Source organism: Echeneis naucrates, chromosome 9 (genome assembly GCF_900963305.1).
Source record: "Echeneis naucrates chromosome 9, fEcheNa1.1, whole genome shotgun sequence".
Taxonomy (NCBI): domain Eukaryota; kingdom Metazoa; phylum Chordata; class Actinopteri; order Carangiformes; family Echeneidae; genus Echeneis; species Echeneis naucrates.
In genome coordinates this window covers 7407948-7431973 of record NC_042519.1, presented here as the reverse complement: position 1 = coordinate 7431973, position 24026 = coordinate 7407948, and the positions used below count along the sequence as shown (strand labels likewise).

At 42.2% G+C, this 24026-nt stretch overlaps 1 protein-coding gene across 2 annotated transcripts in view; it reads right to left on the bottom strand.

Moving 5' to 3' along the window:
• The window catches only part of dtx1 (deltex 1, E3 ubiquitin ligase), a 43131-nt gene that overhangs the window by 4295 nt on the left and 14810 nt on the right, over positions 1-24026 (bottom strand). For both annotated transcript variants that reach the window (XM_029509997.1, XM_029509998.1), the window contains exons 3-9: positions 14014-14761; positions 6280-6341; positions 5963-6124; positions 3479-3540; positions 3124-3282; positions 1443-1604; positions 617-706 (exon numbers count right to left, since the gene is read on the bottom strand). In XM_029509997.1, coding sequence (XP_029365857.1) covers positions 617-706; positions 1443-1604; positions 3124-3282; positions 3479-3540; positions 5963-6124; positions 6280-6341; positions 14014-14761 — 1445 coding nt within the window. The remainder of the gene's footprint in view (positions 1-616; positions 707-1442; positions 1605-3123; positions 3283-3478; positions 3541-5962; positions 6125-6279; positions 6342-14013; positions 14762-24026) is intronic.

Genomic DNA, 24026 nt, shown 5'->3' with positions numbered 1-24026 from the left:
AACCCCTCCACAGCAAGAGGGAAGGCACACACATTCAGGACGAATGAGTATGACACACAACAGGATGTGTAATATCGATACTAAGTTCTAAAACATCAGTCATCTTTCATTATATTTGTTTTGGCTGCTCACTCATGACCGGTTCTACTTCAAATATGCACTTCGACCAGAACTCAGGTTATGCAAGTAACCTTTGACTTGACCTGCAAAAGCAGTGAACAAATATGTGATCACTGGGCTGGAGTCATCACGTTTGTTCTGTCAGATGAACTAAATTGAATTACTCTGAAAATGAAAGAATACAGTAACACTGGGCATCACATTTCCTGCTCCTGAATATAAACAAGCCTTTAACAGCACATTGTAATTATAGGATATCAATTAATGATGGTTCCCAGGAAGTAATACATGATTGTGTTACCTCATCCAATAATGTGATTTAGCAGCAAACCCAACATCCATGGCTCAACGACCAAATGCAGCTTTGATTTCAAGCTCATGTTCAATTGAGAATTAGAAAATCTAAGCAGGTTGTACAGCACAAACCATAGAGACAGCCTCTTCTCTGAACAAAGAAGTTTTCATCTTTCAGACCACTGTGTTCCAGGAGGCTTACCTTCCTGCCTTTCTCGTTGTCGGGGAGGTAGCAGTGTCGAGGGAAGCCTCTGGCACTGAACTTCTTCCCGGGGTTGGGGTGCTCATTGGTCTGGAGAAGACGTTGAGAACAACAACAAACGTTAGGGCCCCTCCACTTTTAATTGTGATAGCTCATGTTGCATTCAACGGCCCAATGTAAAATGCAAAAATCCATAGAGAGATATGTGCATGTAAATATCCAATTGTACCTTCAAGTACTGAACTTTAAAAGATACTTCCTGCCAAATGTCGTTTTGCTCAGTCCATCAGAGCACTGCATTTTTTAAAACCTAACGAAAACTGCATAGTGAGGACTGCGGACTGAGAAGAAAATAGAAGCAGGAGTCCCACAGCAATGCTCACTGACAATAGTGTTGCTCTGCTGCTGTGCTGACCTGTGTGTTCAGGTGACCCCCCCCCCTCCCCAATATTTCCTCCCTCTAGGGGACTGCCTGCTCATCTGGTGAAAAAAGGTCAGTTTATTGACTCTTAAAATATGTAGCTCTCTCATCTCCCACCAACACAAACCCAGACTACATAACACCCTCTCTTCTCCACTGCACATGTGGCACACATTTGAAAATACCTTCATAGGATTAGGCACTATTTTGTTGGTGTATTATCGATCTCATTTTCTGAATCTCACTTTGCCCAGAAGTGCTGCATGACCCCCCCCCGCACAAATAACCGTCAGACTTAAAGGGATAAGCAGCAGTTGCGAAAAGGGCACGGATTTAGAGAGGAGGGACGGTGTATCAGGTCATAAGAGCAGAGCGATCGATGCTGCGCAGTGAGACGGCTCTGACCTGGATCCCAGCAGGAATGTCGTAGACGATTCGGATGGTCTTGGAGTCCGCGTAGCCGGGCAGGCAGTGGGGGATGACGTGATACTCCATCTTCCCAGGAGGCTGGGTGCCCGTTTTCTCACCATAGATGGTTTTACATGTTGGGCACTGAAGGCTGCCGTCCTAGTTTGAAGAAGACAAAGAAATACATTTTTGACAAATTTGCAACGCATTAATGACACAACATGCAACTGATAATTTGCATTTTGATATTTTTCAGGTGCTTTAAAAAAAATCCACTTACTTCTGGACACTTCAAACCAAGCAGATAACCTATGAGAGTTATCGTCCATATATAAACAGATGTGAATAAAGTTTAGGTTATGGTGCTTGAAGCTATGAAAACTTGAGATTTAAAGGTCTAATCATGTTGATGAACCAAAAGCAATTTTGTTCTCCCCCACTCCCACTGCTTTAAAGATGTTTATAATTAAAGTCTGCTCAGTGTTTAAAATTTTACTGTTGTGGTTCAGTCTCACCGTTCTTATTGTGTTGTTTTAGGCTACAGTGAGCAGCTACCTTTGAAAAAGACCCACTGCAAGAGTAACTGCCCTACCTGAACTGCACACAGATGAAGATAAAAACTAGTAAGAGAACTTGATAAGATTTTAGCAGCCGTGAGCCACGAGCCTCACTCAGAGATGAAGAAGCTGCAGTGGTCGGGTAACTTTACTTCTCTCTGCATCCCCTGGTTCGTATCATTTTCAGACTTCAGACCTGAACCGACGCAGAGTAATGCTATTTATCAGATTTCCCACAGCTTCCTCTGGGCCTTTGTATCACTTATTTCACATATAGAGCAGTTCTCCAAAAGACCTGTAAACAAATTTTGATGTATAAAATTATTGTTCCCCCTTTAAAAGGTGAAAATCTGTCAGTGTCTTAGTGAAAAGTTCTGTTTCCACCCCCCCCAAGAGCTGTTAAAAGTATTTCCAATAACAAAGGTTAAAGTGAAAAAAAGGTCAAAAATCCAACAAGAGTTAGAATTAAAGGGAAAAACTTTATTAGATGGATGCATTTCAGCTTCTTGTCTAAGGCTGAACAACATCCTTCTGTTTACTTCAAGTTTTGACCTCTTCCAGAGAACAGTGTAAATCTTCAGCAGTACCTTGGGTATTATTTCTGAGCAGGTGAAATATTTCAACGTCATATATATATCAGCTCTTTGGGCTGACGGCAGAAATCTTTAAAAATCTTTAAGAACATCAAAAGTAAAACCATTCACGGAGGAGATATCACCAAATGAAAGTGAGACAATGTGCTTTTTATTAATAATGTGAACGGACCTTTTCACTGATAAACTGATTTGGTATTATTAAATGGTTTGTTGTTAATATAACACAAATGCCTCCCGTTTAAAAATGCTTATTCTTGCCCCTTCTGCATAAACAAGTTGCTCATTTGCATTTAATGCAGGTGAACCGCATGCAGAATTTATAATTGCTTTACAATGCGTTGAGCTTTCATGTCTGATGTGACTGATCTGACAAGACTACGTGAGCTCCCCATCTGTGTGCAACAATATGGGGGTCTGATCGTCTGCCAGGTCGTGCGACCCAGTCAAGCTGAAAGACATCACAAGTGTATAATTTGAGCCTAGAGTGACATCATAACAATGTCTGGCTCAAAAGCTTTTACCCACCTTATTGCCATTGTTGTACATGGCTACCAGGCACAGCAGATGGTACATGTGGCCGCACTTGCCAAGTTTTCCTACCAGCTCTGGCTTGATGCCTTTGTGCTGCAGGACGCCTTCATAGCCTGACGACGTGACCAGCCTCTCCATGCAGATGGTACAGTCCTGGAATAACCAACCAAGATACTTCAGCTACCGTCCTCCATATGACTGTGTGTTTATGAGAGTTTCGCAGTGGGTGAGGACATCAAATGGTGACAGACTGTATCTCTCTGTTGACACAAAACCTTTAAGTACTGAACACTTTTTGTGTGTGTTTTTTCTTTTTCTCATTTGTTTTGTTTTGTTTTTCTTTTCTCACCTCATCTGGCACCACTTTAATCCTCTCTGTGTATCTTCGCACCACATCCTCTGGATTTTTCCCTTTTCAGAAAATAAAGCATAAAGCATAACAGGGATGAGAGAAAGAAATAAGAAAGAAAAAGCCAGACTTTGCACTTATTTTCACCTACATGCCACAAATTAATACGCGCACACGCACACACACAAAGAAAAATATTTAAAAAAGAAATTTGACCTCTGGATGGTATTTGCTTGTTATTTAAACACAAGAGAATAACAGCTTGATGTTGGTGGAGGACCAACATTCATCACATTCGTCAGCCACGCTGGCCTGTGTGGCTTTTTTTTTGCCCCCAATGAAACAGCGTGAACTTCCATGTGAATGTAGTTTACATGTCCATGATGTTTGAAGGGGTCACCTTCAAACTGGCACATAACAACCGGCCATAACCATTTCCTCTGATAATCCCTGTGTGCAACCAAGCTAGCATGGCTGAGAGCACACCCACAGCTTACACCCCTAATACGCTTACAGACAACCTCTTTTTCCCTGGAGCCTTTGTTTGTTCATTTGAGGGACAGCCAGTGAGCAGAACAGAGGGAGGGAGAGCAGCGGAAAGGCTGCCTGACTGAGCATAAAAAAAAAAATAAATAAAAATAAAAAAAAAAGAAAGTTAGGGGGAAGACAGAGAGAAAGAAGAGACAGGAAGAGGAAGAAATAATAATGTCAATAAAACCAATATTAACGTATAAATGTATGCCATCAATATTCTACATTAAAATCAATAATGTCTTTTATTTTATTGGCTTCATTAGTAGGATCAAAAGACTCTCTGGTCGTTTCTGTTCAGAAAACAGAGCAGGATCAGCCCCATCTGATCATCTGACTACATGTTTCCTTCTGTAAGACACCATGAGCCAGGTTGCTGCCTCATTTATCAATCTATGGAATTACAGGACTTCCTGAAATAAAGATCCTAGTAACAAAGTCTCAATCATTAGAAGTCTGTCAAAGGGTCAACCACCTTGGTCCACACTTCCCAGAAAGATTTTTTCTCTATTGTGATCATGACTTTCACATTTCTATTTTTTGATGAAATGTCTTAACAGCCATTGCTTCTAATACATTTGCTCCTGATATTCATGAGTCTTAGAGGATAGATTATAATAACTTTGATAAATATTAGCATGATAGTGTGTCAAACTAAGATGATGAATAAGGTGACCAGCTAAATAATTACTTTTTTCCAGTCCCTGCCATGTTTATCCCTTCATCTCCCCACACCTGTCATTTTACATCCTCCCACTAGATGTAGCCTGACTTTTTTCCTGTCTCTATACTCACCTCACCTGTTTCAGTCCCACTCATACACATGTTCCAAGTCAGCTCAGCCACTATTTAAACATGCCCTTGTCACCAGCTCCGCATTGGTTCGTCTGTTTTTTCTGTTCCTTTGTGGTCTCCTATGTGCCTGTTAATTGTGTTTTAGGACGCTGTCGTTTGCAGCAGCCTGCCTGTAAATCCGCCTGCTTGTCATCTGGTCAGCCTGTTATTTTCATCCACTGGAGCTACTTCACTGGTTCAGCCTGCCTGCGTCGTCCCTACATGCACGGTGATCAGCAAATGTGACAGAGTGGCCGGAATGCCCGTAAACTCTTATGCGTTATTTGGCTTTAGTTCGTAGTCTGGAGTACGGAGGGATTTAGATATGCTTGAAAGAATGGCTGCTGTTAAACCCTCCTAAATATTTGGAAAATATGGTCTTGGAAAATTTGTTTCACATTCATTTTAGAAGTCTCAATCTTCCCTATAATTAGAACTAAATCTGATCAGCATTTCTCTGAATTTAGCCACATTTCAGATCTTTCCTAAGATCTCATAGAAAACTGTGAGAACTGTGAAATGCAGCATTACCACATCATCCCCACACAACTAAGTCGGTGCAGAGTAATGGAGAGCTCTGGAGGGCTGACTGAGAGGACAAATGTGGTGCAGGGATGGAAACCCAGCAGCCTCACTGATCAATTAGGACAAAGACTCCCTTGGGAGCCCAGTGGTTTCCACGGTTTCCATCGACCTGCACTTACTCAAGCCCAAAGCAGTCTAACTACACACCAGATCACCTCTCAAGCCAGCTCAGCAAAACAGTCCATTGTTAATTACATTCCTTACAACAGCTAACGCTGATCTGGATGTCATGTTACATCTGTAAATTGTTACTAACACTGCATTTACTCATAAATCTGAAACCAGTGTGTTTTTATAGCTAGAATCTGTTTAAAGTGAACAGGAATTAGCGACATTGGCTAAGGTTGCATGGACCTTTGAGCAGAACAAGAACTTTGGTTTTGTTTTCACACTCGACAATGGTCAGCTGATAGGAAAGTAGCATGGACAGTGGCAGGAAATGGAGAGCAAGACCGAGAGAGAGAGAAAGCATTTGATAACATTTCCACTTCCTTATTTTAGGATCATTTCCTCCTCTCCTCTCCGCCATCTTACCTCTCCTCAGGTGCTTTTTCTTGGTTTTGCGGCGCATGCCATTGATCCCTGGCACAGGCTTCATGTCACTCTTGTTGATTGGAGGTGGGTGCAGTATTGGCTTGGGGGCCCGAGTCAGGCAAACTGGTAAACCTGCAGCGCACATCAGGATACCTGTCATACCTGACACATGTAAGACACACACAATCACACGCGCACACACATACAGAGAAAAGGGTGAGAGGGGGGGAATAATAATTTTCAATGTGTTGCTGCATAAATAACAGTAAACATCTGATCAAAAACAAGAGTTTGCTTCAAAAAATTATTTTTCTAACCTGCTAGGGCTGGGTGTACTGGTCCAGATCCAGTCAGGTTCTTCACTGGGAGAGCAGGAACTCTAGCATAGGAGAGAAATTAAAAGTGAAATGAAGAAATAATAAAGTAAGTCAGTTGCTCAAATCATACATTCATTCTGAGTCATACCACCACCTCCACAGACCATATGGAGACACAGAGGTCTGTTGAAAACAGATTTAGAAACACTCAGCTCCTCTATGTGACTTGGGCAGCTTCAAATCTTGTTCTTATTGTAAAAAAATGTTTGAAATGGCCCCATGACTTATGACTTAAGTGCTAGGAAATTATTCTGCTTATGCACCACAGCTGAAAAACCCGAGAACCGCAGCTAGTTCTGCTCTGCATGACATGAGAAACACTGAAGGTAAAGTGTCACATGTACTTCACTGCGGAGACAGAGACAACTGCAATGGGACGAGACAGCTTGACTCATGTACAAAGCTCAGCAGCAGAGCCTGATTCAGAGTGACATTTGGAGAGGCCGGAGTTCATGACAAACACAGACAACAGACAGTTGACTTGCGCTCATTTCAAGATCTCTGGAGCAGAGCGGACAAAAGTGCTTTGGGCATTAATATGAGCACGCAAGTCAGTGAGTCAGTATAGACAAGAGCATCCCAGAGTGGGGGCCAAAGGGCCGCCAAGCTCAGCAGCAAGTTTCTCTTCCTCAGGGTTACCAGCAAGACCAATCTGAGATGATGAAACTTTCATTAATGAATGTCTTCATGTTCTAAATCATGTTTCACCACAAAAGCAAGGTAAAACTCACACCAGATGTGGGTTGTATTGTGTCGTCCACATTTATAGCGCATGTGAATTCTTGTACATGTGCACAAGAAAGAAACACAACAGGAACACATTCATGAAGGGACTGCCCCACACCACAAGTGGCCAAAAACAAAGAGCTAGTCTGTTCTGACTAGAGTATTCAGAATGGATATACATATATATATATATATATATATATATATATATATATATATAGAGAGAGAGAGAGAGAGAGAAATTTTTGCTTTTCTTGAATTGAGACTAGCCAGAGAGAGTAAGGACTGCAGTATGGACTGAGTGTTATTTTGGATTCGACATTCCTCGACGATACACTTTTCAAAGCATAATGTTAATACATCTAATGCCATCAGCTAATGCATCTCTATCTGCACCCCACGCACCCAAGTTGGCATCTTTCTGTATACCAAATACAATGCTAAAAGTGCTTCATCATATACAGATGATGAGTTTGCTTTTTCACTTTAAATTTTACAGCTGGGCAGCACAAATGAGATTTCTCCTACCTTTGTTTGAACAAGACTCTGCCCCCTCTTGGACACAAATTGAACTATACGACTTTGATAAAGAGAAAAAGAAGTGACTTTATTTATAACTGGAACCCAAAAAATGTCATAAGGAAAAGCAAAAACCAGCCCACCATTCACCTGGATAGATAATGGTTTGAGGTTAGCAAAATTATTGGAGTGAGGTTTGATTTATCACCCAAAACACCCATGTGGGAAAATAAACCCATACCAATGTTCTCCAAATAACAAAATCTTTAAGCTTTGGCATGACAAGGAGATAGTATTCTCTGAACAATGCTGTAGAAATAACATCTTTATGTCCTTCGAGCAGCTAAAAGCAAAATATTACTTATCCAACAAACACTTCTTTTGTTATTTGCAACTGAGAACATTCCTGTAAAAAAAGTTTGGGGGAACAAATGACACTACCTAATCTGACAAAGGTGGAGGAAATATTTCATAATAGCAATGGTCCAAGGCAATTTATTGGCAGGATGTATCTAGCAATAATGGAGGAATCTCCAAAGCAAAATATACGCCGATCAAGAGAGATGTGGGAAGCTGACCTGGGCATTACGATACATGAGGAGCTATGGCCTAACTGCCTGTCACTGTGAATGCCAGCTTTAAACTGGCCAATTATATGTTCTCCATCAGCTTTATCTAACCCCTCAAAAATTACACCGGCACAAACCTACAATCTCCTCTGTCTGTTTCAGATGTGGTATTGCTGAGGGCATCAAAGTGACTACATCCTGGCACTATATATGAGGCTGACTAAAATCATGAATGCACCAACCCCATTGGACTTCAGGACTCTGTCTTCTAGGAAATGTAACAAACTTGAAACTAAGTCAGAGCTCTCGGAAATTCACTGATCTAGCTCTTGCTATTTCCAGAAAATGTATCACGTTAGCCTGGAAGTCAGATTCCGCTCCCTCTATATCAAAATGGATATCAGAAATGATGACCTGTTTGCCTTTAGAGAAGATCACTGATGTCACGAGAAACAAATATGATGCTTTTTTAAAGATCTGGCAGCCTTTTATTGAATATATAGAAACACTACCCATACAAGCCGTGAACTGGTCTGGCTGTAAACCAATGTACTATGTGTATTTCTTAACTTTAAATTAATTAATTTATTTGCTTTCTCTTTATTTATTGTACCCATTATCTTATGTATTCGGTTACTGTTACTCATTCCTTTACCTTCTTATTTACTAAGTTTAGTGGGAATAAGTGTTTTTGCATAACAGAAAATTGCAAAATAAAGTATTCTTAAAAAAATACTTTGCTTTTCCAATAGGTCAATAGCAATTGGTAGCAAAATGAACATGAAAAAGCAGGTGAAACTGGAGCATCCCTCACTGAGTCACTGGTTCGTTTTCAGACTATACTTTTGAATTTCTCTGCTCTTTGACCATGAAGTGACTGAGGTCTGCAGCTCCCAGGCATTTCACAAACCCGCATCAAGAGACTGCTTTGTTATTAGTGAGTGCCTCTGTTTCTGAGCCAGGGGAAGCTTTTCAATAAGCTGAGTGCAATAACATGAAAGGACATGGGGCCTGGCTGCGGCTGTGGCCTATTGCATCTCTGGTAGGGAGTGTGTCTCACACCAGCGGACCAGAGACCAGGATGAGCTGACCCCTGTGGTATGCAAGGTGACGCGAATAAAAATACAGTGTTATGCAGCTGTGATAAACTCGTCAAGTCAGGAATGTGGAATCAAGACAGGTATGATTGGGTTTGAAGCTATAGGGAGTGATTTCACACCCTCAACTGCAGCAGGGGGTTTCAAACTCATCTGCTGTTGTCTGCACTTCTGACAAAAAAGAAACCAGCATACTTCACCGTATAGAGCTGCCCATCACTCAGTGAAAATACCATTCACAGTCGGCTGACAGGCTGTTGTGTCTCTCTAGAAAACGAAGGCAATGTTTATTTTCTCCGCTGATATTTCAGGAGGCAAATGAAACGACAAGGACCCAAATAGCAAAGGGTAAAAAGTGATTGGCAAAAGCAGAGAAGCAGATTTTAATGCTGGATAAAATCGAATTCCTGAGGAAGCTCCCCAGTGGGGGAGTATCTTCCTTCATTTAAACATTCACTTGGATCCCATCAAAACACACAGTGGACAGGACAGTGCCCGCCTTTATGAGCACATGGATAATTGAAGTTGTTCACAGGGAGTGCTGTGATCAAAAAAATAATTCTCATTAGGCAAAGAAATGGGACGACACGCCAACGCCTTCAACACCATCTCATTGTGCGCTGTCTGCACATTTTGCACAAACTACACACCACTTAAAAAATACAGTGCAGAGGATCTGTCAAGGATCTGCGACGTGACATTAATTAGGATTGCCTCTCATCGTACTCGTGCTTTCCAATTCAAGCAAAGATCTTACTACAGCCCGAGAGTGCTTTGCATAAAAAATATGTTCATATAACAGCTGCACATCGAGCAATCCCACAACCAAAAGAAAAAAAAAAAAAAAAAAAAAAAAAGACAACTAAATAAAGCACAACTCCAACTAATGATGATTATCTGCTAGACTGATGGAACCAACTTAACACACAACCTTGTGGCTTAACACATCTTCAGCGACATGTGTACAGCTGCTATACTCCATCCTCCATCTTCTTCTGCACGGAGCTTTTTCCTGTCTTTTTTTTTTTTTTTGATAAGTGTGCACCTGGAGGTGCTGACCCTGCCTGTCCTGGCTGTGCCTTGAGCACTGTGGTTCAAGACACATGCCATCCCCTCCTATTTTGCTGACAATCTGTAACGCTGGATGACTTCCAGGGCTTAACTCTGGATTTAACTCTACTGCGGCTGCTTCTTTCCGTTCTTGAATCCTAAAACGGCGTCACCCTTATGGTGAAAAATGTGGTCGGCTATCCTTAGACAGTACAAATATCTCGTCCAGACACTGGGCTCTGTTGGCCTTGCTGCTCAGATCTTGTAAGCCATTATATCTCATCATCAGTGTAAACAAGCGCAGGCTCTTCGCCTGTCCACCGCAGCACTGCAGCTCCACCCCCCAGTTTTGACACATCCGCCGAACCAGCCTGAACCTTGTCACCTCTGCATTTCTTTCACCCTGCCAACTCCGATTTGCCTCTTCTTCCTGACCTGTATTCACTTTTTTGCTTGCTCCCTTCTGTCCATCTGCCATTCCAAAAAAAAAAAATAAATAAAAAAGAAAAAAAAAAAATAAAGAAGCTGTGCCTGCCTTTGGCTGAACCTTTGATCGAGGACAGTGTTGGAGAATTTCCTCTGGTGCTATTTTTCACATCTAATGCTGAAATTTCTGACCTAAAACCAATGCAATTAAGTGATAAATCCAGCCCCTTCATATCTAACCCATTAACACCACATTAATTATGGCCCTTGTCAGGTCAGGGCATGAGGGTCGCTCTCCCTCTTCTGACTCCTGCTCACTATCAGCCTTACTTTCCTGAGGGAACCTCTATCCTGCCTTGAGGACTTAATCAGCCTGAGAGCGATGTGACTTCCCAAATTGAGAGACCACATTAGGCCTACTTAGGGAAGTACTGATGGAGGAATAATACTTCCTCATGTGTTTATTATGCACCATAAAGACCATGTGTATGTGTGCGTGTGTGTGTGTATTGATGTAGGTAGTAGGATGTGGGAGCAAAACCTTGATCCTGCCTTGCCTTGCAAATAAGCAAAAATGACATTTCCAAATTGCATCAGTTTAGTCCAGATGAGCTCTCATTATTAATTCAATCATTATTATTATTTTTTTTTTTTTACCATGTGGGAGGCGCCAGAGCAGAGCAATGCAGCAGCCCTCTGATGGATAATGATCTCTGCTCTGAGCCCACATGCCCCCAGACAAATCTCAGCTCAGGTGTGAACACAAGCACCGTAAACTCAACCTGTCACCCTTCTTTTTCCTTTTATCTGAAGAAGACAGGGCTTTTTTTTCTTTTTCTTTTTTATGCTTTCCCCTGTCTTTATACGTTTAGGCTTATACAAAGCAATCAAAACAGTAAATCTGTCAAAAAACAAGCAGCATAGGTCTTAGCTCTGAGAAAAATCACAAGAGGATGTGGTTTGACAAACAAAGAAGAAGAAGGCTTTTTTTTTTTTTTTTTTTAAATCCGCTGAGATCATGTGAAAGTTTCACTCTGTTCTTCCCACCACAATACAATCTGTGTAAAAGTTCATCAGACAGATAATTCAATATCATCACATCTCATTGCTTATATTGTCAGATAATGACAACTGATCAGATATTCTGAAGCTGTGAGCTACACATCACGCCTAGATGACTGAGACAAGACTGATTTTACAGTCTAACAGCCTGAAACTCTGTTTCATTTTAATATTTTACATCTGGCACTTGACTCTAGTTGACGGTATCAAACACACTTTTATATCTTTGGGTTTTGACAAATGTTTCTGCTTCATGGATCAAACAATTGGTCATGAAAATAATCAATAATCGGGACCACAGCGATGAATGTGCCTTGCTTCAATAACCACAGTTTATGGCAGGTAACATGTAAGGAAAGGCGAGCGGTGATATAGTGCAGTTGTGTTGGCCCGGGAATAAGATAAACTGATGTGTTGACACAAACCAGCAGATGGTGCCACTTTTAATATTTGTGCTCATAAGATACATGCGTGAGGCAACACAACAGCCTCCCCACCCCCCATGGCCACACTACCTTCCCAAGCCTTCAGCCGCTGGGTTCTTGAGACAATGAAATCAATATCTGAACTGCAGTCGTCATTGTCAATGATACATGGGTAATAAAATCACACAGTGTGTGTTGTGTTAGCTTATGCTGAGACAAAATCAATCATATGCTAGATTATTTTATGTTATCTAGCAGAATCAGACACAGTATAAACTCATGTAAACAAACCACCATGTGTCAAACAGCTTCCTTGCACGTAATACCAGTTATATTAGGGTGTGGGTGTGTAAAAAACAGATCTTATGTTTCAGATTTTGTGTGGCTTTCTCTGTTATCTGTCTGTACCACACTTGTGGGAAAGTGCGAGGGAGTTCACATATCACTGTGTGTGTGTGTGTGTGTGTGTGTATGTGTGTGTCTTTGTGAACTCATGTCCTGATGTGTATATGTTAACCACACTCATCCTGTACGTGGAGCCACTCGCCTGGGAACCGACGCACTCTGTCTCACTCCGCTCTTACTCATGCGCTCTCTCTGTTGCTCTATCTCTGTCTCTGCATAAAAACCCTTTGTGCTGAGGGGTGAAGAGTACACACCCGAGCTTTCACTCGATTGTTGAAATACAGAGGAAATGTCCCAGAGAAGGTCCATCCTGTCCTGGCTGTCTCTGACTCTGTCTGTCAAATGTAACCTTGTGCAGAGACACAACATTTCCTATCTGCTGGCTGTATGAAATAAGGTCATGGTCTGCTATGATGAGCAAAAAGCCTATACGTTTCCTTTCAGTTACACAGAATCAGGCCAAAGAAAGCGGAAGCATGTGCGCCTGGGCGAAGGGCAGTATTATTCAAACATGCAGTAAGTGTGTCTCTCCCCATGAGCAGTGAGAACAAAATGGAATCAAATTAGATCAGGAGAGGGTTTATTTTAGTAAAAGAAAGCAGGATATGGGACTGAAGTATCGGTTACAACGCCAGACACACTTCTTTTCCTCGGCTCCTTTCGTTGAATTGCTCTGAGGTCAAAGCGCTCTACTGAAGCTCCCATTTTTCCTTGATCCATTATTCATTCTTCCCCAGTGGAGCTCTGCCTCCATGGCAAATAGGTTTCCACAGCTAAACCAGGACCTGTCTTTATATGCAGCCACACCATAAAACACTGACAGTTCTCACACACACACACACATCCAGATCATCCACGTACAACACTGGACTTTTTCCACATCCAATAACACAACAACCACAGCATTGTGTGATAGCAGAAAATGAGTTCAAAGTAAAAGCACTGGAATGATGAAGAGCTGCAGTATGTCATGCCTGTTGGGGCCAACATAAGCTCATTATGGAGCAGTAACCACTGCAGGCGCACATATGGAAGAGAAGGGTTCTTCCACAGTTAAGGAGACTCGGCTCGACCAGAAGCATTTTTCTGCAGATCCAGTGGTCAGCATGTTAATGAGATCAGCCATAAATCAGCAGGGGGAAGGGACAGAAAATGACAGAGTGCAATACACCAGACACATGCAGGCTGAGACTACTGTATGTGAAGCAGACAAGCGGCAACTGAGATTGTCTCCTTTCTTTTTATATCCACCCTTTGGCTCAGCTGAACTGTAAATTCAAGAGAATCCGAGCATTAAACCCGCACTGTAACTAATAACAGGCCACCGCGGCCTCAACTGCCCAAATTTAGGAAAAGAAGGGGGGAAGGCATGATTGACTATTCAAACATCATTACCCTGGTGGGATGGCTCCTCTGGCAGTGCCCATGGATATGCGCTGGGTGCCTGGTCGGTTCAGGTTGTTCTGTCCGTTGATGGTGAGAGTGTGGTGTCCATGGGAGGATGAAAGAGATGGCATCACAGGAGAACAGGGGAAGTTGGCAGTGGAAAGCGGTAGCTGCACCTGTTCTGCTTTGGCTTGCCCACCTCCCACACTTATGTTATTGTTGTTGGTGCCGGAAGAGGCTGATGCCGGAGACCAGAGGGAGGTCCCCGCAAAGGTGTTGCTCTGTCGCACAACGCTGAGGGTTCCCGTGGCGCCATTACTGCCCGCTGTCCCCCCGTAGAGTTTACGCCGCTGAGAGGCCAGAATTGCATTGGAGGCAGCTCTTGTGCTGTTGACCAAGATGCACTGCTGGCAGGAGCAGGGCTGTCCGGAACTGGCTCCCACAGGCCAGGACTGCGACTTGGGGATGGAGCCCATGATAAGCGGGTAGGCCAGGTCCATGCGTCTCCGCAGGCGTCTCTTGCGCTGGCTCTGCCTGTTAGTCTGAGACATGCTGTTGAAGTCAATGAGGTAGCAGAAGCCCAGAGAGGTCAGGTCCAGCCAGGGGTGCTGCTTCTCATAGGCGTTCTGGATGGTCACACAGATCTCCATGTCGTAGGGCGTCCACGAACCGTTGTCGTTCTCCCACTCCCAGACCACACCTTTCCCTGGGGCGGACGAGGGCTCGTAGAAATTCCTTTGCACTGGTCTCATGGTGCCTGAAAACAAAACAAAGATTAGAGGGAACGTGAGGACACTCTGCCATGTATATGACTAACTCCCCCTGTGTGCCTCAAGTTGGATTAATGGTGATTAATGTGCAGAAGAAGAGAGTAATAATAAACCTTTGAGCGGAGATCGAGTATGTTTTGCATTTTTGATAGCACTGGTGGCATTACAGGAGTTATTTTAACTGACTTGTACAGAAAATGATTCTCAAGTTGACATTTCAAGTTTCACTCAAGTGTACATTTGTAACGTGCAATATGGTGCAAATTGTTGTAGTGTCACCAAAACACCAGATATATTCTTCATAGTTTTACAAACTCAAGAGCTTTGCTTCCAATTCACCATTTCATGACATTAAAGCTTGTGGTGAGGGTTCATCATTATATCTGACAATTAATGGAGATCAGCAAGCAAAGCATCAAGAGATTAATCACTGGCGACAATTGAAATTGCTTCAGTTCTAAGCTCATCAAGTGAGCTAACAAATGTTGAGGCAGCAACTTGACCTACTGTTGGAGAAACTTCACTACCTGCCGGAGGGAACGCGATTGCAAATGGTAGCATTAAAGCAGTGGCTCAAGAGTGGTACCCGCACAAATTATGACAAGCAGTGGTGCACACGCTAGAAAAAGATTCCTCAACTCTGGAGGCTGTGCATAAAGCTGCATGAATGGCCTATCAGAATACCCACGATGCCCTGCTGCCTCCCATCACACTGTCTTGTATGGTGACAGGAAGGGGAGGGCCATGGAGTCAGTAGCTTGCACCCACATCCCTCCACTGACAGCCACTCTCTGCTCCCACCTCCATTACAGCACAATCATGGCAGTCACGTGGGAAATCAGGACACCTTAACCAATCCATCTCGCCACCACATGTCAGCAAGAGTATCCAGGCACTCCACCGGAGACCGCCGTCCCCTCCTTCCTCCACCTAATTTAACGGGTAAATGCACACTCTCCTGCCAGGGAGCACCATGGTGATAATGGAGGGATGGGAGTGTGTGCAGAGGATGAATGGGTGCGGGGATGAGTAGAGCAGTTGGTGGGCAGTGGTAGCCCCTCATCCAGCAGCCCAGTGCTGGCTCCAGAGAATAAAATGCATCAGCAAAATCAGCGAGTCTGACCTTGAGCCACTGCTGCAGACGGCTGCTAAAGGACTCGGCTTGACGGCTAATTTCATTTACAGTTGCTGAGAACCACCCACACACACACACACACACACACACAGTGAGCCAGCTGCCTGTGTCTCTCACATCTTCAGTCAGTCAGCCATGCTCAACTTTCTCTGCCAGTTGCATCTGAGCCTGCTCACAGCTTGCTTATTTGCTTTATGATCGTAATGAAAATATTTGTGATTTGCAAAAGAGATTTCAAAATAAAATACTAATTGATGTCCTGAAAGACCACAATTTTCTTGATAATTTTGGCATAGCGGTGGAAAGCTGCGTGATGTCTGAGCCCTTTTTCACTGTATCTGCTGAGGTTCAACACTTTCAGCATGGCTGTGTGTTTCTGGCTGTAATCAATAAGAGCAATGCTCTTTTCACAATCAAAGAGCAGATGAATGAAAAAATAAAACTCTCCAAACATAAATATATAAAGTTTTTTTATTTATTTATTTATTAGTTTTTTTTATTTTATGCTTAGCTCCGGAACCTGAATGTAATAGTAACACAATGCTGGTCCTCTCATGTTTCACAGTCTGCCTCTGATCCTTAAATCCATAGTTATTTATGAAACACAGCTTTGAGACAACTTGAGACAAAGCAGACAACTTGCTAATGGATCATTTTAACCACACTTAGGCTTTTTTTCATTTTTTTTAACTACCAGTAGTATCAGTCATAAAAGTAATTACTGAGATCTGGGATATTCTCTCTGATAGGACAAAAACATGAGCGCTCCATTGACTAAGCAAGGTGTAAACTGGATGACGGTGTAGCTCATGTTATAGACGTGACTCACTCAGCTTCATTCACTTTAGCACTAAACCCTTGCACCAATACTTGCCAAACCAACTGTGAATATTGATTTGCTTTGCTATTGCTGAGAGACAGAAGAAAAAATGAATACCATTCCCATTGCAGTCTGTTGAACATGAAGCCAAGGCCAAGACGTGTTATCTTAGCTTAAGTTTGGAGGTGGAACGGAAAAACGGCTCATGTTTAATGCATCTGCAAAAGTAAACAACAAAATGTAAAAATGCCAAGTTGTCATTTTGCAAGGAATGGCTTGCTGGAGCTTGTGTTATGTCTCTGCTTAGCATTTAGCTGCTGTTTGCAAAGATGCAAAGTGGCACATAGTCTTATGTAAAACCACAAATTTCTGTTTGTGCACAGATCAAACAAACAACATGTTGGCCAGGAAGCGTTGGTTGAAAGTATTTCTTTACTTGGAACAGAATAAAATGGTTTCCACCTGTTTGCAGCCTGTAAATTTATCTTACAGATAAACTGGCTGTGGATTTTTACTGACCACACTGTATATTTTTTTTATATTTCTCTGATTATCTGACCATTTGTTTCTCATCCTGTTTGACTTTTTCTGGCAATTCCTAGCAATAAACAAAACTGTTGTTACTCATAGAAATGAGGCTAAAACTATAAAAATAACACCAATGTTGCACGAAACCAGAATTTTTCTTTAAATATTTGGATTCTACTGCTGTCCAAGTTGCCACTTGGGGATCTTGAGGAGACAACATAGGCCACAACAACAGAAAATCTTGTATTTTTATGTGGGAAGTTAAAATGAAAACACAGACCATCTCTAATTCTGCTTTCATTTACTGCTGTATTTCCTGCATCTGCCAGAAAGCTGGACCTGAGCTGTTCATGCTCTCCCTGTGACTCTTCTTCCTAGCCCTTCCTGACAGGAAACCAAGCAAGAGTGGCCACTTCCTGTCTGACCCTGTGTGCCTTTGGCAGCCATCTATCCTGCCCTCTTCTCTCATCCCTCGTCCGCCCTCCCACATTGTCCTCCAGCTGTCCTCACCCGACACCAGTGTGGTTCCCCTTGGGTGAGCTCTATCTGTGTGATGCATTGCCACGTCAGGCCTCGCTGTGGGACTCTAACCCCTCTGTCACGCAGGGCCAGGTGGGTTCAGGGTAAGCTTGGCTGCCCTCTCACATGTTAGCTGGGAGGAAAATGTCACTTTCTTTGCCATATAAAGTCATGTCAGTCTACATCCCCAGCAGGCTCGTTTTCCTCTGGAAGTGAAGGAAAGCCTGCCTGAACTCTCTCAAATGGAAGGATGTACAATGATTAATACAGCACAGCAGGAGTTAGTCCTGAAACAGAGAAATTGAAAACCTCTGGTTCCTTTAGCTTGAAATCCATAGGTTCTTGGAATTTCTTTTTGGTTAGATGCCTGTGCCAAGACATTTTATTCTGCAGGGTAAATTACATCGGTAAATACCTCATAGATAATTACGCATATAGATATTACTTGTTTTAAAAAAGATGATCGCTTGCTAAATGAGTTTACAGGCGTTGTCAGGGACATTAATATCATCATACTGAACATAAAAACTAATCTCCTCACTGCACCTTTACATCCTTGTTGTGTCTATCCTTGTGCTCCTGCAAGCTGTTATAAATGCTTGTCGAAGAGATAAAATAAATAAGTGTTGTGATAGTGACAATGATATCATGGATCATTTGTTTATAGCATAGCATTAGTTTTTTAATTGTCCTCATTATATTTAGGCTTAAAAAATGAAATTGGTGTGTTTTTTGAAGAAGAATATCTTAGAATATCTTTTTGAACAAAATGTGTACATGCTCTACAAAAATACATCATCCTTGTAGCACTTCATTGCAACATCCTTGACTGCCCTCGAGAGTCCTGCTGCAGGTTAAGATAACAGACTGCCAAACAGATCTTTTGCAGTAAATTTTGATAGATGTTTTTTTTGTTGTTGTTGTTTTTTTTTTTTTTTTTTTTTCTTTCAATCAGAAATGTTAATAAATGCAATTCATTCTCATATTGTATTTTCAAAGGGCACAGCATATGGCCCAAAAATATAATTACATTTTAGATCAGAATTTCAGACACCAGACTCCAAACCCCCTTATGAATTGAATTTTTTTTTTCCCATTTTCTGAGATAAACAAAAGATGATTGTTATCTAATCAGCATTTAAATATTAAATCATTTAATAATCTGTGATAATGACAAAAAGGAGTGAAATTGTGGCTTGATATTGAGGGACCAAATCTTTTCTTACTTGAGCTCACTCGGGAGGAAGCCTGGTTCACTCCACACAGCGAGCAGTAAATCCTATCTAAATCTGTCACTGAGGTTATTGATGTGTGTTCCTTACGCACTAACACCTCTGTGGTCACACCAAAGTGTGATGAAAAACCTTAATGGAAACTGTTGCAGACGAACACCTGATGTGTTACCAACAGGTAACACCTGAGCAGCTGCTCGAAAACACTGAGATATTGGTCATCACAGAAACACAGAGGAAGGTTTTTTTGTTGCCATGGAAGCCGTCCCCGGAGTAGGAGGGAGGGCTGCCCATATGTGAACATTCCTACTACTCCTTTCCCAGTGCGTAGCGCCAACAGAGTCAATTCCTCCTCCTCCTTTCGCTCATCTCATCTGCTGCTGACGCCAGCTTTCCCCTCACTCTCCACTGTCTCTCCTGGCTCCTCACCAAGGTTGTCACGGTGAGCCATTCTTCACATTTTCCACTCTGTCACTCACTGCACCCCATCCTGTTCTCTGACAACGCTCAACTCTTGGACAGTGAGTAGGAATCTGTGCTGCTCAATTATGGCACACAACACCTTGCAGTCAATGCTCTTCCTCTCGCTGCTGCTGCGGGAGGAATGGCAACACGAGAAGCGCCCGGATCAAGGTCTCTAATTTGTCCTATAATTGACAAGCCTTTCCATTTTCCCCGGGGGTGCATTGAGCCTATTAAAACAGTGTTGCATTTTTCCTTTTAACTACAGAAGGAGAGAGGCCAGTAACAGGTCCAGCATCATACGCCTCAACACCGTCTAAGAGGTATTTAAAGTAATCTGTGATCCTGGCTGGAAAATGGGTAGACCTGCACACCAAATATGAAGTGAAGAGGAAAATCCTATTCATTTAGAACAGTATGCCCATCATTTAATTAGGACTGGCATTGGTGTAAAAAAAAAAAACCAAAACAAAACACTTTAAACTAGGGCTCCTTAAAACCTCATCAACAGTCAACATCCCAAAAACTATCCAACGCAAAAATTGCTCCATCCCGACCATCAAATACCTGAAGAAAATATAGTTTATTTGTCAAAGACAGCACCACTAATACAGTACTAATACAATACTAATACAGTAGAAACACTGTGTGACACACTGAAGGAAAGTGGGTGAACTTTGAAGTGAGTGAGATTTGAAGCTCCAGTGGTTGTAATATGGGAAATCTATTGTTTAAAAGCCTTGACCAGCTATAATTTGGGAGGTCTGCAGTTATTTGCATTTCTGCCACTCATGTTTGGTGGCAGGCATTTTTCTTTTCCCACCAAGTATGGGTTGATAAATTAGGTGAAACAACAGAAAATGCTCGAGCTTCCTTTTACTTTCATTACTTTGCAGCAGTTTTCACCCATCACACAAGGAGAGATTCATCAAGATTCCTCACGAGACACACAACGTCAATATTTCCTACAGCCTGAGCAGCAGGGATGCAGCCACAGCTTGTCACTTCTCTTTTCTGTGGGTTTCCGTTCTGCTGATCAACAAGGTAAAGTTCAGCCCAACATTGTTCTACACTTTCACCCTACCAGAAAACCTTTTATAATGTGATTGGATTCTTACTGACCTTTCTCCATTTGACCAAGCAGAGGGACTGTAATTATCTTAAGGTCAGCTCTAAGTCATTCTGGGAAGCACAGGAAATTGCTAACTTTGGTAGAAGTGAAAGGGAAAAGACTGCACCTAAAATATATACGTGATGGTATATACTCAACTTTAATGACAAACTGCAGTTTAACAAGATCCCAGGGCGGACTTTTCTTTTGATAGGATATGATAGGTTCACAATTTTTCAACTGTGTCTTAAATCAGCATTCCACCCATGTTTACACTGAAAGAGGTTTTTCTTGCTGCCACTCCTCCTGGTCATATGGGCTGCTGCTACTGTGTTTCCAATGTAAGTGATAGGAGGAGAAAAGTCCTCAGCCAGGGCATACCAAACATTTTAAACTTAATAAACTTGTCAGTGCTCTCTGGCGGAAGAACTATGTAAAGGTACCACTGTCTTAATTACTTCAAATCTAATTTGGTAATGCTGTACTGTAATTTTTTGTCCCTTATCAGCAACTGTATCTGTAATAAGATAATGGATGTCATTGCCATAAACTAATCTGAACCCCTCATGTCTCCCATGCCAACACGAGGTTAGTACTTTAGTTTTTTTAGTAAAACATCTTAGCAACCATTGAACAGGCTCAAGACTCAGTTTGAACTCTATGAACAGACTCTAAGACTCAATTTTAGAGGTGAAATCGAGTTCATAATGTCCACTGGATGAATGCTAAAACATTAACCAACCCAAGATGTCGACTCACCATCTCAGAATGAATTGTAATAACTTCGGTATTGCATCTAGTGCCATCATCAGGTCAAAATTAGATTTTGTGCATCACTGCAAAACAAATGACAGTGGCAACAACCTCAGCTGTACTTTGTGTTTTGTGCTAATTATCATATGTTAGTATGTGAACATGGTAAACTAAGATGGTGATATCTGCAATGAATCTGCATGCTAGCTGGGTATATTAAGATAATGAAGTTAAAATCTTTGAGATATTTACAAATTTTAATTATTATTAGATTATTATGTTAACCTAAGCATGCATGTCTGTGGACGGTGGGAGGAAACCCAAGCAGGCACGGGTAGGACATGCAATGCAATAACCACTATGCTGACATGGCGCCTATTATTATTTGTATTTAACGATGATAGTAATAATAAGCACTAGCCTGATCTGATCTAACATCAACCACCCCCACCAACGCCGCCTCCTAAACTGTTCTAACACAGAGCTGTTTTCAGTCTGAATTCCCACTAAGTGAATTTCTTCATCTTGATCGCACCTCTTTTTCAATTTCACAACACTTTTAAAGGACAGAGGCATCCACAGAATCCCTACTGTCAAAACGTGATCTGGCACACAACTTCAGTTTTTCAGGCAATGAGCGTTGTTCTCCATTTCATTTACCAGTTCATCAACAACTACCATTCAAACAAAAGACCTACAGAGCTGTAAGCAGCTCAATGCAGGCGCAGACCATGAATTAACATCATACAGCACTCATAATATCCTACATATGAATAGTGAACGCATGATGAATACTGTATGCTAATAAATTCTACAGTATGGCGGAAATAAAATAATTGAAGCGCGTTTGATCTTTTCACATAAACCCTAGAGCAATGGATGAAAAAAGGACTTTCATCTCCCAAAAAAGGCCTTCACAAACAATAAAGCCAAGCTGGCTATTAGAGATGATAAAGAGAGACAATACTGCAGAGCCATTAAAAATGCACCACAGACAGAAACATCTGGCTTAAATCGGCTATTGGATGAAAATGATAAGAAGTGACGTCTGCCTTTAAACACAGCTTTAAATACCACTGAGGCTTTGTATACAAAAAACTCTCCTGCTCTGAAAGGTGTTGTCATACCTGTACATCAGAGTCTGCAAGATCTGTAAGAGCATTATCTGCTCATTAACGGTTACCCGGAGATCAGAGACCATAATAATGAGGATGACAGTCTGGCATTAAGCTGATTTAACAGCATTATATGTTACAATATCACGGCTCCCCTGCCGCTCTCTTACAAAATCACATATTGAAGCTTATTTTCAATACTGAGATGACATTTTCGTTTTCCCAGAATGCAATTCCTTATAATGAGTTGGAATAGTGAATAGTGACTTGGATTCCCCTAAGAATCCTTGTCTCTTTGTAAGCAAACGTGATGGATGAACAAAAGCCGCGTGGAGCACCAGCCCCTGGTTGGGATGCAATGGCAGAAAAAAAATGACAGACTTATGGAAGAGAGAGGAAAGAAAAGAGATGAAGGAGAGAGGAATGGAAAGAGGGGGAAATGGGATTCAAGGGAACGAGAGAAGGCAGACAGGTAGAGGAAAGAATACAAGGGAGGAAGAAATGAAGAAAAGGGAGGATGGAAGGAAGAATGGCAGGGATTGAGGAAAGGTGGGAGGACAGAGAAGATAATGAAGATGGAGGGGTGGACTGGGGGATGGAAGGAGGAAAAAAAGAAAGATGAAATGCTATGGGAATGTGTAAGAGACCGAAGGACGAGTGTGATGAGTGGAGGTTTTCTGCCAGAGAACAGTAAAAAAAAAAAAAAAGAAAAAAGATGTCTCACTTTCGCCTGAGCTTAGAAAGTGAACACTGCAGTAAAGTCGGTCCCACTGATACAGTTTTGCTGCCAGCAAGACAAAGTGGTGAGGAAAAGTGGCTGAAGTCCCATTGCAACCATCTTCATCCTCAGCCCCCTTCAACTCACAAAACTCTCTCACACCCCAGCTCAGGGAAGCTGGCCAGTTACTGTGCACTTATGCAGAGTTTGCAGTTACTGGGGTAACAAAAAAAAAAAAAAGCCAGGGTGGATAAAAAAAATCTTGACAAAATGAAGTTATAGTCCTGCCCACCTGCCAGCTATCGGGATGCAGTGAAGCAACAGACAACCTTCCAACTCTGTGGATGTCGTGACTGTCCTCAGCTGAGGAGCCTCCAGTGGTGTTCTCTGACTCACTTTGTGTGCGTCCACCATCACTTCATGCACATGTGAGTGTCTATGTCTCTGCATGCGTGAACACAATAAAGAGCTGAATGTGGGATGTGTGCATACGTGCGTGTGTTTCAGTGCACAGTCGCTTCCTCTTCACACCACTTCAGCCTCATCAAGTCCAGCAGGACGCTCTTTAGCGTGTCAGTGCCGTGCTGTGTCGTCACCAGGGCAGGGGAGTAGGAGGCACAGCTCCAGGCATGGCTATGACACACTAACACACACACACACACACACACAACTGTGCAGCCTTGGCTTCACATGATGCAGGCGAGCACTGCCAAAGAGCAGTATCAGGGTTACAGTAAAACAGCTTTCTCATTATCTGACAGGAGTCAGTTTCACACATTGAGATTAAAATCTGACTATTTTAACCACAACCAGTGAAATCAGATCAGTCTGATGGAAAAAATAGATCTTCTTTGGTTGA